We start from the raw sequence: 20633 nt of genomic DNA, 5'->3' as shown, positions 1-20633 counted from the left end.
CAGAAATATGTTCGCATTAGCCAGGAACTCTCTTTTCATCATGCTAAAAGACAGTTTCTCAGGTTTTTCAAGGACTGGTGGCGTTCCCAAGTTGATGTTAGGACCAACATCACCTTGCTCTGTCTGGGTGAAATCTACCTGAGGCCAAACAGGTCTACCTGAGGCCAAACAGATCTCCCCAACAAAGGTAGGAGTTTCTGCTACAGGTTTGGCAGAATGAACCCACTCTATCTGTCCTCTGTGTATTTGGGGACTTGAACTTATTCTATGTTGACTATGCCGTTGATGTAATAAATCAATGGCAGAAATGAACAGAAAACTCTTTAAGAATAACATTTGGAATGAAAATATCAAGTGTCTGCATTGGGCTTGATGAAGAAGCTCGGTGGTTATATACAGTGTACACCACCAGAATATAAGCTTCAAGGGGTAAGATGTGTTTGTCTGTTTCGTTCACTGTTGTATGTCCTGCATCTAAAATTATGTCTGGCTCATGGTAGGGGAGTAAGCATGTAGTAAATATTTGTTGAGTGAAGAATGAATATTAAAATGATGAAAGAATTCATGACTAAAGAATAAATTTGTGAGTTTTTGTACATGGAAACAAAAATACAAACAAATATGTACGCAACAAAGTTTAGAATTTGGGGGATCCTGAGGGTTAAATATTAAAAAATGATGTTATGGCCTACTTGATAATTAAGTAAAATCCATTTGGATCTCTCTTAAGGAAATAAGAGCATTTGGACAACTATATTGTCATTTAACTTTCCACGCTAGTCGTATAAATTCCCACAATATTTCTCTTTATATGCTATATTTAATTGTATAATAGTAATATATTTTTTAATGGTTTGCAAGTCACAAAAATTGTTTATTTGATCTCTCCCTTTGAAATAGGAAAGGCAGATATCATTATGGCTAATTCACAGAAGAAGAGATTTGGGCTCAGAAATATTAAATGTGTAACAGAAATATACCACATTTACTACTGAGTCCCTGTTCAAGAATAAAATGTCAATAATGAAAAAAAGTGAAAACAAAATAATAAAACAATTATAATGCAACTAATGTATCCATATACTGTTCCAAACACTCTCATATTCTATTTCATGTACTCTTACCAATGTCACTGTGAGGTTGCAATTGTTTTAGTTGGATTTTTCAGATGCAAAATGAAGACTTGGTGAGATTGAATAACTCTTGCTGACCTATCTAGTAAGTCTTGGAAAGGGGAACCAAACCTGTGCTTTGTGACAACAAATCATGTGTCAGAAAGCCTGGTTTCCACCACTTAACTCCTAACTCTATGCTTTTACCACTACCTCTATGACTGTGTATATTGAGATGATATGTAAAAATATAGGATGTAAATATATCTTTCTGTTAGGATTACTATTAGAAATAGGATACATATGTCCCAGAAATTACATATGCACATGGTATTGTTTTTCTTTTCTTTTTTTCTTTTCTTTTCTCTTTTCTTATCTCTTTTCTTTTCTCTTTCCTTTCCTTTCCTTTCCTTTCCTTTCCTTTCCTTTCCTTTCCTTTCCTTTCCTTTCCTTTCCTTTCCTTTCCTTTTTATTTCCACTAATGGAGGTGTGCCACTGTCTACTCAGCTCACCTAGCTGCTGTAACTATTAGTTACAGGTTCGCTGACCATGTGACTCTGAAGCTCAAGTGTGTGTGTGGTGGGGGGGGGGCAGGTGGAAATTTACTTGTTTTTATGGTACACTGAAACATACAGATAAGAAGACTCAGAATCTCCTAGGGAATTCCCAGCGGCTAGCCATATTTCTCTTCCATGCAGGGTGCTGGAAATCTCTGGAGTGCAGTGGTAACATTTACAGCATCTCCATCCTATAGGACCTCCTTTATTTCTCTAAATTGTGGTTTGAGGTTGGTTAAACTTTTCAACAGATATGCACAATATGTGTGAGAACCATGCAAATATGCATACTAAATGACCTCTCCAATATTTAGCACACATGACTTTATCTTAAATTTTATACCTTTCATTCACTTTCCTCAACAGCTCAAGTTTAAGCAGACACTCACAAGCAAAGTAGACCGCTAATTAATTCATTCAAGCTTTCCATTCTCCTTTTCATATAAACAGTGCAAAGTGCCTAAGATTAATGCTATACGTTGGATATTTTAAGTTACTGGAAAACATGGAAGTCAATAATCAAGGGCCCCTTTTTCTGGTTGGTTGGATAGTTCATGGTTTGTGGGAAAGAGAAAAAAAATGAGAGATGAAAAAAATGTATTTCAGCTCTTCTCTTTCCTTCCTTACACACACGCGCACACACATGCACGCACACACACACACATACACACACTTCACACACTTGCTTAGTCCCTAACTCCTTTGATATTTTGTATTCATTGTTGAGACTTGGCTGACATAAGAAACTCCCTGTAAAAAGGTAGGTTTCCTCTGAACTAAGGCTGGTTTCCATGGTGCTGAAATGTCCATTTAAAAGTAAGCACAGTCCTGAGGTATATACAAGGGTAGTGCTCATGCCAACCACAGGTCACTCAGAGCCAGAAGGAGTTAAGACATTTGTACTGCACATAAACAGCATCAGGTCATGCAATTTTACTTTATGCATTTCAGCTCCCATTTAGAAAAAGGAAATCTCATTATCTTGTACCATATATTTTAAGGTCAGTGAATCATGTTGGGATGTTTTCACTTTGAAAACCACTTTTAAATGGATGAGTATAATTGCTTGGATAAATACTCAGATCTGTGAACAAATATGTTTTAAAACACCCTCTTCCACTCCTTCTGGGAATTCCTTTAGATTTGGGGAATGCAAGCAAGGAAAATGCTACCTTAAGTTTGTTATACAGGAAGGAGGGCTATTGGCTGGTATAGCCTATTCTAGGATGTCTAGATTTGTCTTTTTTAAAATATATAAGGTATAAGCAAAACACCAATTAAGTTAATAAGTGTTGGAAATTGTAACACACATTCATCACTTATTTAGTATTGTTCAAAGGAATGTGTTATTGGATCATGGAGGGTTGACTGCATCCAGGAAAAAAAAATCAAGATATTAAGACTAGAACATAGCTAAGATGAAGGATATTTTAGTTATGAGTGGTATTGCGCGTGCGCGCGCGCGCGCGCGCGTGTGTGTGTGTGTGTGTGTGTGTGTGTGTGTGTGTGAAAGGAATACTTTGGAACTCTTTTAATGGACCATCTAAATTATCCCAAACTGCACATTATCATTATCCATAATCTAGAAAAATATATCTGCAGTAAAAATTAGTATTAGGTATCTTTTCTTAAAAATTAGATCCCACATGCCTAGAGAAAATGCATTTCAGGGTAGTAACTTCTATTTTTTTTTTTTTTAACAAAACAGTGATGTTGAGTGACAAGAACTAGTTTCTGAATCTTTGGAAAGAGGTTTGCTAATTTCAGGTCAGAATCAGTAAAGTGATTGAGAAATTTCAGCTGCTCAGGGGCATCACTTGGCCAGTGCTTGCACTGTTCTGTGCACGTTCTGTGGGTTCCTGGAAAGGGTGTGAATTAGAAGCCCTTAGAGCTCAGGACTTCACTCTTGCTACCTCAAGTGGGAGACTGGAGAAGCTGGGAGACCCATCAGGTGTCTGAGCCTCACCTGTGGCTCTCTCTCTTTGTGTCTCTAAGAAGCACAGTTGGTTGGGGAAGGGGGAGGACAAGCTGAGACTAAGGGAATAGAAATTGGATTTAGTGTGGAAGGGAGAATATTAAAGAAGGCAAAGAGCTTTTTGAACACCCCCCCCCCAAACAGTCTAGAAATTGCTCAGTGCTTCCACTAAACCATGGTGGTGGGTGCTGTGCATGTAGGTCTATGAATCCACACACTAGCGAAGTACCCCCCTCCCCACCTCTTCTATTGTCCTTGCCTTTTGCTCTCTTTAGGCTGCCCCAGGGTTCCTACATTCAGCCTTCCAGTCCATTTCTATCCCACCTGAGACAGAAGTCCAGAGTCTTCCAGGGAGTTATCTTGACGGGATCATTCTCAGTGGCAGGCAGGCCTGGCAGATTGGGGGTCAAGTGGGACACTTATGTACCTGCTCTTGGTGCTGATTGACTATCCTCTCCAGTCTTTGAACTCTCAGCCATAGAGTCAGAGCCGGGCTCTGCCCCACTCTGGTGGAACCCTCCAGACTTTGGAGGCTCCATGTAGAAGAACTCAACTTGGGGACGAAAACTTGGAGACTCGGGGTGAGCCCGTTCTGGGAAATCCCTGTGGTCCCCGAATTTTACTCTTGACATCTGGACATGCCTGTGAGTACCAGGCATCCGGGTTGCCAGGGACCTGGCTGCGCATCTGGACCTCCCGACGTCCACCCAGACGCCCGGAGAGCGCATCTCCGCACCCAAAGCAACTGGCTGCAGCCGCGAGACCCCGCGCCAGGAGGAGGGTGCCCGCGCGGGCGAGTTTGGCTCCCTGCACTCCTGCCCGCGTTCTTGGAGCCCGGATTGAAAAACCCGCCAACCGTCCCTCGCGGGGAAGCCCGGCACTCGCCAGGAGGGCAGCGGTGACGCGGCTTCCCCTTTCTCGGAGCCTCCTGTGCGCGCTGCCCTCGCCACCCTCGACTCTGCCCCTGCGCCGGCGCGCTCTGCCTCCCCGCGACCCGCCGCGCCCGCGCCGGCAGCGGGGAGCGGCCAGGTCCCGCGAGCCGGCAGCCCGGAGCGCTCCCCCGGGCTCACTCACCGATCCTGAGTACTTGCGGGGCGGTCTGGGGGAGGACGTAGCAGAGGAAATAGACGAGTGCCCAGCTGGCGTCCCTGGTCCAGAGCCCGTGCTGGGCGAGGAGTGCGTGGCGCTCCATCTTCCCAGCTTCTTAATTCCGGCCGAGACCCAGCCGCGGCCGCACGCCCGCGAGATGCAACCCGCTCAGGCCGGCTCCCTGCCTCATCCTCCCTGGGAGGCTCGGCGTCGGCACCCTGCACGCTCCCCGCGGAGAGAGCTCGAGGGAGCGGGCGTGGGAACGCGGCGCTGGAAGGCGACGCTGGGCTGGCTCGGGGCTCCTCGCTTCTGTAGCTAGCCCATCACTGCTCCTCCTCCTCCTCGTCCATGGGCCGCAGACCGCGGAGGATCAGAGCGCTCCTGCTCTCGGAGCCAAGAGACCAGCTGAGGAAAGTTGCTGCCCCAATTTGCGGGCACGTCTTCCTCATTCGTCCTCTGGTCAGATGGAAAATGGGGGGTAGGTGGAGGGGCCAGCGAGAGAAGGAGGGGGAAAGGGGAAAGAAGGAGAGGAGGAAGGAGAAAGGGTACTGGGTGAGTTGGTGCAGGGGCTCTGAGCGAGCAGGATGGGCTCTTGCAGGTTAACTGGGATCGGAGCCACGCTCTTGCCTCTCTCAATCCTTGCTTTCCTCCCCCGGTCGCTGGCCCCACCCTTGATTTACTGCCCGCCCCAACACCACTGATCCAGACACTCACACACGCACACACGCACGCACATTCTCCCTTTCCCTCAACTTTGCGCTGTGCTGCTGGAAAGTCGATTGAGTGTTGCATACTCGAGACGGAGAAAATCTTATCTACTAGTCGGAACAGAGGCAGTCTCCGCTGTGGGCTGTGAGTGGCAGACGGGCCTCCTTGGTAATGTCCCTGTGTCCCTGTTAGGGGGGTCGTGGAGATGACCACTACGACTCTTCCCATCACTAGGTGGAGAATCGCCTTCTCGGACGCCAGTATTTCGGGGAATACCAGAGCTCCTGTTTTAACTCTGATAAGGATGAAAAGAAGGAGAAGGAAAAACCTCCAGTACTATAAGATTAGAGTGGCTTCTTTTCTATTCAGACCCCGAGATAATCTCTTGCAAAATTGTTTCCATTTACAGATGCAGAACTGGGAAAGAGGTAGCTGCCAGCGCCACTTTTTTTTTCTTGATTTCTTTTGACTGTCACGTTTGGACCCTGGAAGACAGGCTATTTTCGCTATGTAGGTTTGGAGACTATTTCTCAGTAGAAGGACAAGGACACTTCCCTAGGGAAATCATCAGCATTTGATCATTTTGGCTTAATTTCCTTTGAGCTTCCTGGGGAATGTTCTATATAAACGTTTGCTAGCTGCGCATTAGCATTCATAGAGATTTTTTTCTCCTAAGTATGGATTTTGGAGGACTGATCTAAACTGAGTCAATCTATTTGAAAAACATGTCTACAGACATACCAACCTAGAATAGGAAGGACTTACAAAGCAAATCTAATGCATCTTAAGATTCATTCATTCATTCATTCATTCACCAAATACCTGAGTACCTTGTATGTGGTGCCAGAAACCACTTTTTACTGAAGACCCTATATGGGCAAAAATGCACCACCTGTCCTCCAAAGGAGATTATAACCCCACCACTGGAAGGTAATCAGTTCATACCTCAAGTAGTAAGAAGAGTATATTTCACCCAATTTGTGTGGGGGTGGGTGGGAGCATTGCTAAGTCAGGAAAGTGTCAAACAATGGTATGGTCTGCTTCAGAAAGGCGTCAGACACTCCATTCATTCAATCACTCACTGGTTCATTCAGTGTAAATTAAGTGTCTACTTTGTGGGAGGCATTGTGCCAAACCCTGGAAACAGCCAGAATATGGCTGCTACCGTGATGAAACATAGTGAAGAAGTGTGATGAGTTACAAAAAATGGTACTTTGTGCATGAAGAAAAGGAGAAATTTAACCTCATTATAGGAGTTTGGGAAAGACTTGATGAAGAGTGATGCTTCAAAGCTCAAAAATGGGTAGTTATTCTGATTACTAAGTGCTTCTTAGAGTGAAAATAAGTATAAAGATTGCTAGAGGATTTATTTTGAAGGCTAAAGATCTGTGTTAAGTATGTTCAGTTGTCTATTTTTTCTTGATACATCCAGGGTCAGTAGACAGTAAACATTGCATCCCTAGATCTCGAGAACCCAAAGTCTCAAATTAGGTCAGCTTTTGAACAAATAGTGTTTGAATCCTAGTTTTACCTAATTCTAGATTTGTTGCCTTGGTTAAGTTACTTTATTTCCCTGTAGTAGAGCTTGCTAGTGCTTGTCTATATCCATTTTTCTTCTTCCCAGGCACATTAAAGTCTGTACCTTTTCAGTTAGGTGTAATCATGTGACCATTGGTAGCTAACAAAATATGAGTGGAAGTGGTATATGCCATTTCTGGATGAAAAGGAAGGCAGTGAAAGATCTCACGTGGCCCTTCAGCATACTCTTCTCCTGGCTGAGTAACTCTGAAAGCCACGGTTTCTAGAGACAAGATGAAATCAGTCTGGATCCCAGAATCACCTTATGGAGAGGAGTTGCTCTGAATAGTTGTCAGACCAGCAACAAACTGGTGACAAATCAGTAATGAACCAGTGTTGAGTTCTGAGGTCTGTTTGTTACTGTAGCATGACATGTTCCACACTGACTGACACACTATCTAAGACTTGATATCCTCATCTGGAGAGCAAAAAAATAATAATAACACAATGGGGTCATTGGAGTGTTATATTAACTCCTACATATAATGTATTTTCCAAGGATCTTGTTACTCAGTATAATTAGTTCATTTGTGGTAATTACTTTTTTGGTTAAGTGAATCTACACATATATTTCTAGTTTAAATATGCCTCACATGGTAGAGATTAAAATACATTGTCTGGTGGGAAATGAATTAATAATATTGATTCAATTAATGGTATAGTCATACTACTTGGTTCAATACTATTTAAGGAAATTTTATTACTTTTATTATCTTTATTACAGTTCCTTTTTGATTGGTAGAGATCTTAGAAAGACTGAATTTCCTAAAGTAGGTTTTTTAAAGGATACTTGACAGACTTAAGTTACTTTTCTGTATCATTTGTAAAATTCTATAAAGCTTAAAACTGAAATTTATTTCCTTGTTAAAATGCTTCCCTTCACTGCTCATGTACACAGGCTCATGGTGTTGAGTTACTCATGAGTGATCAGCAGCTGCTGTTAATTTATTTTGTGCTTTTTAGAAGGACTATATTTTCTGTATATATGCCTGTAGTTGTTTTTTGCTCAAAAGACTATGATAATCACTTTTGATTCACATTTTATAGTGCCCTCTTAAGAATAAAAATGCCCAATTGAATGCATACTGTCTTTTCCCCATTCTCCAAACCTAAAGCTTAAATTGATACAGTGTGGTTAATAAGAAAGCAGTAGAGTAGCATGCAACATTGTGCTCCCTATGAGAGCTGATGGCATACTTAGAAACTAATCCATTTAAAATTACTTAATTTTTAGAAGATAATTAGATGCAAAAAAGAAGATAACTAGATACAAAGAAAAATAGCTTAAAATAAACTAAGGAACCCAGATGAAAACTGTGTTTTCAGAATGTGGTGAGTATACTTGAGTATACTTATAATGTTACCCAGGGCACTGAGAGCATAAGATCAAGTGGCTTTTAGAGCCTGGTAGGAATGTGTAGCTGATTTAGAATCAAAATCCTCATTTTGAGCTACTTCTTTGCTATACATTTTTCCCTAGGTGATGTCATATGTTTCTTATATGTTAAATGCCTTTAAGACAAGGATTCCCATATTTTATCTTGTGCTCAGATTTTGTCTCTGAAGTCCAGATTCACATAGCCAGTTCTAACTACTATTTCTGACCCAACATGTCAAACTCTTGATTCTGTGCCACAGCATTGCCCTCTCCCCAATTCTTCTTTCAAATATTCTCATTTCAATATGCATAGCCCCTTCCATCCAGTTATTAAAACTGGAAACTCAGAATGCCATCCTTGATTTCTCCTTTACTTCCCCCCACCCATATCCAGTCCATTTTCATACAGTATTGCTTTAATCTTTTTCTCTGTAGCTCCATGGCTACCATACTAGTGTGGGTTCCTCAACCTCAAAACTTTTGATATTTGGGCGAGAAAATTATTTGTGGAGGCTGTCCTGTGCATTGTAGGATGTTCAACAACTTCCCTGTACTCTATCCACTAGATGTCAGTAGTACCTTCCTCCCAAGTTATAATAACCAAAAAATGTCTGCAGACATTGCCAAATGTCCTCTGAAGTACAAAATCATCCCAGGTTGAGAACCACTGCACTCATCCAAATCACCAAGATCTTCCCTCTGGTCTCTTACAGTAGACTTTTCACTGTCCCTTTCCCCACATTGGCCTCTTTCTATCCATTCTGCCCATCTGAATCTAAATCAGCTGCTCCCATTAATTTCCTTCACAATGTCCTGCTTAGTTCTCTCATGGTCATGATCAACTAATTATTTATTTACTTTAGTATAAACTCAATGATGGCAGACTACTCTTTTTACTTAAAACCACAGCACTTAGCACTTGCCTAGCACATAGGGGGAGCTTGATAAATGCTCATTGAATGAATGAATGAGTGAATGATATCTCATAAGCCATACAACCTGCAATTCATAAGTGCATATTTGTAAGATTGAACCAAATAATAAGCCAAATTTCTCTTTTGGTTTTATTCAAATCTCCTACACGGATCAGTTTATCTTAATGTTATCCCCAGGACATTAATATAGTACTCTGTGTCAAGCAAAACTGGAGTATAATCTTACAACCTTGGCCTGATCGCCAACCATGGCTCACTTGCTCTTAGTCAAGTCACATAACTTCTTTAGACCTCAACTATAACTGGAAGTAGTTAGGCTAATGCCTAAAAGTCATTGGGAACTAATGTTATCCATTTCTCCTTCCAGTTCTGAAAACTATTTTTAGAAAGGAAGGGCTCAAAACGCATCTCTGTTCCCCTTTGGTTATGGAGAAATAACCTTTTTCTTAAAATAATATTTATTGTTTCTATTCAGTTCGTGCTTATTCTATACGCTAGGCTCTGCTTGTAGTAGTAACATACTTAATACTGAGAGCAACCTTGGAAGGTAAGTACTCCTCTTCTGCAAATGTTACTGGTGAGGAAGTGGAGATACAGAAATGTGGAGCGACATGTCAGAAATTACACAACGAAGTGACAGAGCCAGAATTTGAACTCAGTCTAGTTTTAGAGCACTGACTTTTTTTTTTTCAGTTGAGGTGAAATTTACATAAAATTAACTACTTAAAAGGGAATCTTTCATTGATATTTAGTACCTCCACAATGTCGCAAAACTACCAACTCTACCTCGTTCCAATGTGTCTGGCAAGTCCTGAGTGTGACAGAAGCAGTAAGGATGAACCCAGAGAGATAGTGGGTATTTAGATCCGCTAAGGACTTGTGGTCTCTTGTGAGGTCTTTGATGTTTAGTCTGAATGAAATGGGAAGTCACTGATGGCTTTGAATAGAAGAGTGATATGGCTTATGTTATGTCCTGTTTCAGGTACTACGGGGTATGAGATACACAGTGAATAGATTTGGTTCTTTCCCTCATGGAGCCTCTCTTTAAGTAAACAGTTCTGCAAATAAATACAGAGTTACAAATCATGTTGATGATGAATGTTGTTGATGATGATGTTGATGATGATAGCTGACTTTTGAAACTTTTTAAAGTACAAAGGGTATAAATCTTAAGTGCAGAGCTCAAGAATGAATCATCACAAAGTGAACATCCTCATGTAATCAACACTCTGAACAAGAAACAAATCACTATCAGAACCATTATGGCATCTCTCAGCCACTTTCCACTCCTGCCCCCAAATCACCTCTACCTTGACTTTCAATGTCAGAGATTAGTCTTGCCTGCTTTGAGACTTAATGTAAATACAATATATATTCTTTTGTACCTGGCTTCTTTCAAATGATAACTAATATTTACTAAGCCCTTACTATATGCCAAACACTATTTTTAGTGGTTTACAGTTCAGAGTCACCATGACCCCGTGAGGTGTTCACTGATAGTAATACCCTCATTTTATGGAAGAGGACACTGAGCCATAGAGACAGAATGCAGTTTCCATGAAGGAAAGTGAAAAGATGTGATAGATTTGAAAAGAGGAAATTGCTTTGGAGTAGGGCCTTAAGAAAGTCTTAAGGAAGTAGCTTTTATAGGTTGCCTTATAAGACTAGCTGGGTCACTGAAGGAGAAGAATAATCCAGGCGGAGAGAAGGCTCTGTTGTGGAAAGTTCCCAACCACAAAAATGTTTGAAATAAGGCCTGAGTGAGCAGATGTGAGCTGGAGACAGGGTATCACCAATGAAATGGGGAATGTGAGCAGAGCCCATATCCTCTGGAATCCTTACCAGCTTCTCAAAGATTTGAGAATTTATTCTAAAGGTGATAGGAAATCTGTGGTTCTGGCTTCATGTTTCTTACCTCTACTTATTTGTTATTATTTACCTAGCCAGTTATGTGCTTTGTAAGACAGAGTCCCACCACGCAGGCTGTGTATCACCTTCTCCTTGTGTTTGCCTCTGGTCATCCTCCCCATTCCACCTTTTCAGGCACATTATGTGGAACTTTCTTGCTTGGATCCTGTTGCACTGGTCCTCTGCTTGTCCTCACTCATGTCCACATCTTCATGTCACAGGACATTTCCCCAAACTGCTCTCAGCACCTTGAACTCTCTTTTCTTCACACCTTTTTTAATGAGGGATTATTCATGCCTCACATCTCATTACTCAGAGAGACTTTCCTTGGGTCCACAATGAAAAATATATGCATCCATTTGATTCTTTGCTATTGCTCTGTATTTCTCCTTCTCAGCATTTGTCACCCATTTTAACTATTTGCTCATCTCTTTATGTTTCCCTCCCCTTATAGACTGCAAGCACCAGAAGGGCAGGATCTATGCATACAGTGTTGGGGTTCTGGGCACATTCAGTACCTTCCCCAATTCTTGATACATAATCAGAGCTCATTTAATATTTATAGATTGGTTTTGACTGATGGGGATGTCAAGAGGTCTATAAGACATGACAAGAAATCTCAGTTCAGGAAAGGAGGTATAAAATGGCATATCTTGTTTTTTTATTGTTTAAATGTTTTTAGTGTTATGTTAATCACCATACATTACATCATTAGTTTTTGATGTAGTGTTCCATGATTCATTGTTTGTGCATAACACCCAGTGCTCCACGCAGACTGTGCCCTCTTTAATACCCATCACCAGGCTAACCCATCCCCCCACCCCCTCCCCTCCAGAACCCTCAGTTTGTTTTTCAGAGTCCATCATCTCTCCTGGTTCGTCTCCCCCTCCGCTTACTCCCCTTCTAAAATGGCATATCTTGTGCATGTAACTCATGTATGCAAAGTTTGCTTACAGTTTGCTTTTGCATTATGTTTATTTTAAGATTTATTTAATTATTTGAGAGAGCAAAAGAGAGAGAGTGATCAGGGGGAGGGACAGAAGGAGAGGGAGAGAATCTCAAGCAAACTCCCTGGTGAGTATGGAGACCAACATGGGGCTCGATATCAGAACCCCGAGATAATGACCTGAGCTGAAATCAAGAGTTGGATGCTTAACTGATTGAGCCACCCATGCACTCCTCATTATGTTTTAATAATCATTATTTTCAATAATCTCATAAACTCAAATTATTTCTGTTTTGGAATTGATTGAATATATGCACATAAATCTTAAGAACCTAGGCTAGAGAGGTAGAGATTGGTTTTAAAAAGCTGAATTAGAGCTCGTAACTATTACAACATTCTAATTTTTATTCAGCCCACCCTTCCTTAAGGATTTCCAGTTTATGTCTCCTGACAACAAAACACACTAAGCTTCTTTATATTTAAATCATATAAATTAAACCAAGTTTCTAATTACTACATCTTGGCTTAATTTCTCTCCTCATAATCTCCTCCTACAAGTGGTGTGTATTTTTAGACTATTATTTTTATTTATTAAAGAAATACATGTATATAATTTGAAAAGTTACATAGTACTAAATAAAAACAATACAACAACTTTTAAACTCCTCCTCTTCAACTTGTTCGATTGTTCTGTCCAGCATTTGCATATCCTATATTTCTACCTAATATACACACCTAATTCTTGCTGGCTTCATCAGTTGGAAGTGTTATCTATCATCCTGTCATGGTGTATGAAACTTTCAGTCTTTAATACCATCATCCCATTAGCTTCCCTTTCTCCTCTTTTTATTGTACTAAGATTTTAGATTCGATCACTGTTTGGGGTTTATATTAAACTGCACAGTTGAGCACTATAGTGAGCTGTGATTACATTTTCCTCTTACTCTTTGTTTTTCCTATTTGTCTTCTTCTTCTTCTTGTTTTTTAATTGTCTTGATTTCTTTGTATCATCTCCTTTACATAGATTCCAACAGCCTCCCTATCCAATTTTCACAAATGTTCTTGTGCTTCTTTATATTCCCTTGGAGACATCTCCCATGGAAACCTCCATTTTCCTGCTCTTTGTTCTGGGCTCTCTTGGCCTTCAGTGCAGTTGTCATTTTGGCAGTTTTCCTCCCTGTCTAGGAAGGAAATCTAAGTTATTCCTGTCTTTCCTTTCCTGGGATGCATTCTCTGTTTTCTGGAGCTCATGTGCCTGGAGTTAGCCAAATTGTTAGGTTTAAGGATACAGCCCCCAAGACTTTCCTCACTTTTGACACCAACCGTAGGTTTGAGGAATTCCCCAAATCACCCTCAAGCTCAATTATTTGCTAGAAAGACTCAAAGAACTTTACTAAAAGCTATTCTACTCATGGTTATGAGTGTTATAGGGAAAGATTATAGCTTAAAATCAGCCAAAGAAGATACACATAGAGCAGAGTCTGGGAGGGTTCCAAATGCAATGCTTCTGTTGTTCTCTCCCCACGGAGTTAGGATGTGTTATTCTCCTGCCATCGTCATATGACAATATGCATGGAATATTGCCAATCAAGAAAGCTCACCTGAGCTCCAGAATTTTTGCTGAGGCTTTATTACATAGGCGTGATGGGTTGATTGGTTGATTATCCACGTGGTTGATTTATTCCCCAGATCAAGGGATACCATATGCACCAAACTCCTTACCCTAAATCATGTGGTTAGTCCTTCTGCCATGGCCAGCCTCAACCCTAAGATTATCAGGTATGGCCAGTTTCTTCCCTAACTAAGGACAGATATAACAAAGACTGTCAGATGTAACATAGACTCCCTCCCCAAGCCAGGGCAAAGGCCAGACCTCTCTTTAGGCAAGGTCAAATTCTTCACTACATACATGTAGTCCTTGGTTTATTCTCTCATTTTGGTAGAACAAGTCGTGAAGAAGCTCTCTTATATGAAATAAAAAGAATGATAGAATGTCAGAAGTGAAGATAGTGACAGCCCTCTACATGGCCATCTTTTGAATTAACACCACATTCATCAGGACTGGTGGCCATCAATATTCAGGTCAGTGTCCCTCCTGGATGAAATACCACCTTCATCATCATCGTGGAGATTTTTTCCTTCTTTCTATGTTTCATCTCTGGTGTTTTAGTTTTAGTTTTAGCTTCGAATACTATCTATTCCTGCTCCTCCTTCTTTTCTTCTTATTTCTTTTTTTGTGTCTGTCTCTGTTTCTCTCTTTTTCTTTCTTCATTTTCCTCAATACATACTCAAGTAACTTTCCTAGTAAAAGTGCTTGCAAAATCTTTCTTTCTGACATTCAATTTATTTAGATATTGTACCTGTTGCATTAAGTGCCTCTCTTTTCAACTTGTATATCCTCTGGGACATTTTCTCAACTTTATTTTTCAACATTTTCTCAACTTTATTAAGTGCCTCTCTTTTCAACTTGTATATCCTCTGGGACATTTTCTCAACATTTCTCAAAATTATTTATGCTATTATGTTTTTATATTATGAGTGATATTTTATGCTGAATTTTTAAAAATATTTTTGTTTTATAGGTGCAATATCTTTTTTACCCCTCTGAGGGTATTCTTCGGGAATTATCTCCCCTAAATAGTCTTTTTTACTTTCAAGATGCTTTTTTTCTGTGTTTTTTTTAGTCCATGGTAGAAACTTTCTCAAATATCCTATGACCCTTTGTTGTCTGTTCATATTTAAGGCAGGGGACAAGAATGCTGGTTGCAACCTCTGAGTAAAACTAGGCAAGGTTTATAGGTTCTAAGTTTTGCTAAAGAATAACATGGCATGACATCAGGGAAAATCTGATGTCAGTATATTTAAGAATCTAGGAGTATATTTGGGAGTTTTCTCTTGGGTTGATTACATTCCCAAGAGAAGACTTTTCTGGTAGACTTTTTTTTAAGAATTAAATTAAATTTTAAAAATTTCAATATAATTAATGTATAGTGTTCTATTAGTTTCAGGTGTACAATATGATGATTCAATAATTCTATTTATTACTCAGTGCTCATCATGATAAGTGTACTCTTAATCACCTTCATCTATTTCACCCATTCCCTCCACCCCCCTCCTCTATGGTAAACATCCATTTGTCTTCTATATTTATGAGTCTGTTTTTTTGTTTTGTTTTGTTTCTCTCTTTTCTCTTTGTTTTGTTTCTTAAATTCCACATATGAGTGAAATCATATGGTATTTGTCTTTCTCTGACTGACCTATTTCAGTTAGCGTTATACCCTGTAGATCCATCCATATTGTTGAAAGTAGCAAGATTTCATTCTTTTTTCTGTGGCTGAGTAATATTCCAGTGTGTGTGTGTGTGTGTATATACATATATATACACACACACACACACACATATACATAAGAATATATATATATATCTTCTTTATCCATTTATCTACCAATGGACTCTTGGGTTGCTTGCATAACTTGGCTATTGTAAATAATGCTGCCATAAACATAAGGGTGTATATATCTTTTCAAATTAGTGTTTTCATATTCTTTGGGTAAATACCCAGTAGTGGAATTACTGGATCATATGGTAATTCTGTTTTTAATTTTTTGAGAAATCTCCATACTGTTTTCCATAGTGGCTGCACCAATGTGTTCCTCCTTCTGTTGCTCTCTCTTAAGAGTAAGGGTCTGGATGTCTATGAACTGGGAGGCCACTGATAGAAGAGCTGGCTGGCTTTAACTTCTGTTTGCATCTGTGTTTACTTAATTCTGCAGTCCAGACTCTTTTTATGACTTTAGTTCAGTCTGGCATCCTCCTGTCCAGAGAGCCTTTGTTTTACCCTCTCCAGAGAATATGCCTTCAGGTTTACATGAGGGTGGTGGGAAAAGGAAACTATCCAGTGGTGTGGATGGAACTACTTCTTGAAGAGCCTTCCAGGAATCCTGTTTCCATTAGCCTTGCCTTTCCTCCAAGTCCCTGGGGGCAGGGGCACCAGGCTATTTGCTCTGGGCCGTGGGACTTCTCTACCCTGAAAAGCAGGGTGGCACTTCCTTTTTGGCAGTTCTGATTTAAGATTTAGCATTCTCGAGTTGGCCAGGTAGGTTTCCACTCCTCAATGGTTGTATTTTCTCCCAGCCTCGGAAGTGCAGCTTTAATGAGATTTCTGGAGAAACTGTGTTCTATCCTTTACCTTTATCCAGAAGCACTTACTTTATAACTTTTAGTGTAAATTGCAGAAACAGATGCTCTCAATGCCCCACCCATACACTCTCAGTGGTGACTTCTGCGTGTGAGCGGGGCTTCCTGCAAACAGCTGCGACTCTTCCTGAGGCCTGTTTTTCTGTTTTTCTTTCTTTTTGACTTTGGAAGTTTGGCCTGTGCTCAGTTCCAGAAAGTCAATGCCCTTGGAAGCAGCCCCCCTCAACTGGGAGAACGCTGAGTTGTGTTCTACATTTTCTCCCCAAGATCCCCAAAGAGATTCCATTCCAAGTGTCTACAGTGATAACATGTTAGGTAATGCATATTTTATCTTCTCCCTCCCTGTCTCATACCACCAGTCCTATACTGATCTTTCCTGGAATCACTTCCCAAATTAACTATGAACAAATTCTTCTCTCTGCTTGCATCTGAGGGCACATGGAGGTAGATTTCTCTAGCCATTTTCCAACCTAATTAGATATTTGACCTACCCTGCTATTTTTTTTTTTTTTTAGCTGGCTCATAATTATTAGATAATTACAACTTCTGAGAGTTGGGCTATTAATCTTATCCTTAGTGTTCTGGTCACTGCAACGTAGACCACAGTCACAAGAATCCTATTTGATAGTCTGTTTCTTTATGGCAAGTGAGTTCCTACTTCAGGAAGGTAATGTATCTCCTCATTCAGGAAGTCATGCATGTTGTGAGACATCACTTGATTCAAGTGTCCTGAGTTTATCCAGGGCCAATTTTGGAAGCATCCCCAAGTCTTTGTACTAATTGCCTTTGAATCATCCGTAGCATAATAGCAAGGTGAGAGTGGGGTGACCTCAGTCATAAAAAGCCACTAAATCCCAAATGAGTGAAAACAGAAATGCATTACTTCTGTGCAACTCTTATATTTGGGGCAGATGAAATGATCTCTAAAAGCTTGCTACATAATGAGGAAAGAACAGATAAGAGCCCAGTTTGATGGATATTTATCCCAGGGCAAGGTAAACAAATGTCTTCCTACCACAGTACAAATTATTGAGCTGCAAATTCACACAGGAAACCATATCTTTATGAATTGGTTCTCTGTTTATCGTTTAAAATCCTCAAAGTGAAAACCCTTTGTAAATTACTGCTACAAAATACCTGCATTCTATAAAATTACTTAGACAAGCAACCGAAAATCTTAGAGTAATATTGATTTTTGTCATTGGATAGTTCTACAATAATCAATGGGAATATTTTTTCCTTCACAGCAGTAGATATTATCATGTTTTAACTCTCTCGGTTTTTCTTCTCTAATGACCATAATAGGCCATTTGAAGTATTGAAGGCCTCTGTTCTCCGGTGGCCAATTCAATGTAACCTGTATTCCCCTCCCCCTTCTTTTAATACTCTTAACATAAAAGAACTCTTTCTGTTGTGTCCTCTACACAATTGCCACAGACATTTGGAACCATATGTTCCTGTCTGGTACACACCATGTAAAAGTGGAGAATTTCAAAATATAGTTTACAGAGTCTCCCTCAACAGCCCCAGAAAATCCTCCATGACATGTTGCTTCACCCCAGCCAACAGTAGAGAAAGGAATCTCCCCAGGATGTTGGGGAAGGAGCCTACTGAGGACACACTGTGGTTTCACTTTTCTCTTTTAGAGTCACCTTGGTAATGCTACTTACATCTCTGCTCAACCCTACAGAATTGGGGCAGTTCTTTATCATCTTATATAGCCAACTCAGTGATGAGAGCCAAATGACTGAGGTGAAATGGTTGTGGCTTTACGCTTCTGCTCAGTCCTACATAAGTGATCTAAAATCGGGGTAGTACCACCACAACCCTTAACCATCATTTAAAACAATTTTTAAGATAGATTATAGTCTTCCTAGGTGGTGCAAGAGGAAATGGAGTCATTAAGAGACTTCAATATTTGTGTTCTAAATCACAAAGCAGGTTTTCTCTGCCTATGTATTATCTCTCCAACTACATTGTCCCTCTTCACAACTTACAGTTGTATTCATCAATCCATTGATTTACTAACGTTTATTCTATTCTGAACAAGATATGATGACTCTTTCTTCTGAGAAATTGAGAGGTTGTATATGATTCAGAAGTGAACCAAAATGTATGGTCAGAAACTGCTTAAATCAAATACATACATTATTTCAAAGTAAAATAAAAAATAGCAATGAAGTTAGTCTTCCTGGCAATACAATCTTTGTTTCCCTTTTCTCTCTCTGTCTCACTCCTGAAACCATTTCCTGGCCCACAGTTTCAAATATTCTTGCTTGTCTTATTCATGTTTCATTCCCAAGTCATACTCATTCTACTCATATGAATGATCTTACCTGGCTTTAGGAAGATATAGCATGAAATTTCCAAAAAAGATATTGCTGATATTTACTTATTAGTATCCTTCAATTTTCCTCATTAGAAGAAAAGAAAAGAGAGAAAGAAAGAGAGAGCTCCATGGGGCGCCTGGGTGGCTCAGTCAGTTAAGCATCTGACTTCAGCTCAGGTCATGATCGCAGGGTCCTGGGATTAAGCCCCGCATTGGGCTCCCCACTAAGTGAGGAGTCTGCTTCTCCCTCGCCCTTTGCCCCTCCCCCCTGCTCATGCTCTCTATCTCTTGCTCACTCTTCTTCTCAAATAAATAAATACATAAGAAGGAGAGATCCAAACATTCAGTAAAAGACAAGTATTATATATGACCATGTGTGAATTTAGACCATAAAAATATAAAATGGAAGTTTTTTTTTGTTTTGTTTTGTAGCAGCAATTTGTGGGTCCCTGAATTGGCAATGACAAAACTGTCCAAAGTCACAAATTCAGTACATAGTTAGTCATGGGTGGTGTTATTGGCTTAAAATAGACTTTTATTTTGCCTTTCTTTCCTTAACCATGCTCAGAATTGGAGAAAAGAGTGACAAGAACCAGCAGGAAGACAGAACAAAAAGCTAGCAGAATCATGGAAGTGTTCAAACAGCCAGCTAAATTCATTGCACATATCAACCACAGAAATATTTCAGGTGATTCTGTTTTTGACAAAATGTGGGAACCACAGGATCCACAACACTTACAAGCAAAACTCAACAACTCTAATAATAGTTGCAGAAGTGAAAGTCAATTTGGATAAAATAAGACATTGACTCAAGTCCTCTGAGAGAAGAGTTTTGAACACAAAGTTTACATAAAACTCATTTTGCCTTTTGGGAAACCACATTCCTCTTTGCACCTTGGCTCCTTTTCTGGATTTCTCTATGCCTGGGAGAATGGTCCTGTAGCCTTTCTTCTCCGACATCATGAAATGTGATACTTTTCTCTTTTTCTAATCATAAAGTGACTAAAAAACTATTTCATGTTCTGGCCATGACTGAGCATATACTTTTTGGCCCACCCCTTCCCAGAGAAGGATGTGGGTGATGTTAGCGGTGGGGCATAAGTAAATTCTGTGTTTCATGTGGTTTACTGCCTCACTGCTTATAACCTTTCTAATAATACACCCAAAAGGTAACAGATAAAAATACAACCCTAGTGTCTATCAGTTCATTCTCTAGGAAAGGGAGAGTCAGCGTGGTTTGTATGGAATTAATATAAACTATTCTCGATTGCTGCCACTTATGTTACATTATGGTTAAAGTCCATCAACTGGTTCATAGCCACATGTAATCAAAAACTGAGTAGATTGTTTTGTGTTGACATTATTTTCAAAATGTATAACATGGTTCTCCTCTCTGGGAACCAAGAGTTTATTTGTTGGACTTAATATTTGAATCATGCTTATGCCTAGTATTTTTCCCAAGCCAATTTTATATGTCCTTTGTTAATTTGAAAATAATAATAATAAAATAAGTGACCAAATTTTGTTTTCAAGGTTCAGGTAAGAAGAGTGACAGCACAGTTCTAGACATCAAGGGGTATAGAGTACAGAGAGGGCAAAACTGAATACAAAATGAGAAACCTTTGTTATGTGCCTGTTTATCTGTTGGGCAAATCGCTTTTGTTGACCTATCGGACCTCAGACTCCTCCACTGTTAAATGAAAGAGATGGGGCCAATTTTGTCTTCACAGTCTCCAGGTTCTTCTACTTTGACTGTTCGTTCATTCTCCTTATCAGCTACTCAAAATCTGACATAATCAAATCTGCGTTTTAGTAAGGTCACTATGCTCACAATGTGGAAAACAGCTTGGAGAGTTGTATGGGGTTGGGGGTGATACAGGCAAGAGGCAAATGTATTAAGGCTTGAGTAAATGGATGAGG

General features: G+C 40.0%; 1 protein-coding gene and 1 pseudogene across 9 annotated transcripts in view; one reads left to right on the top strand and one right to left on the bottom strand.

Annotated features, from left to right (window-relative positions):
• GRIK1 (glutamate ionotropic receptor kainate type subunit 1) overlaps positions 1 to 4836 on the bottom strand; it is a 362944-nt gene extending 358108 nt beyond the window's left edge. For all 9 annotated transcript variants that reach the window (XM_028116006.2, XM_028116022.2, XM_028116012.2 and 6 more), the window contains exon 1: positions 4719 to 4836. In XM_028116006.2, the coding sequence (XP_027971807.1) occupies positions 4719 to 4836 (118 nt within the window). The remainder of the gene's footprint in view (positions 1 to 4718) is intronic.
• A 97-nt stretch (positions 4837 to 4933) lies between these two features.
• LOC148164982 (uncharacterized) lies at positions 4934 to 19521 on the top strand (annotated as a pseudogene).
• Positions 19522 to 20633: the final 1112 nt, after the last annotated feature.

Source organism: Eumetopias jubatus, unplaced genomic scaffold (genome assembly GCF_037043125.1).
Source record: "Eumetopias jubatus isolate StellerSeaLion01/CBP00866 unplaced genomic scaffold, mEumJub1_p1.0 scaffold_1, whole genome shotgun sequence".
Taxonomy (NCBI): Eukaryota; Metazoa; Chordata; class Mammalia; order Carnivora; family Otariidae; genus Eumetopias; species Eumetopias jubatus.
This window is presented reverse-complemented; position numbering and strand designations above follow the sequence as displayed.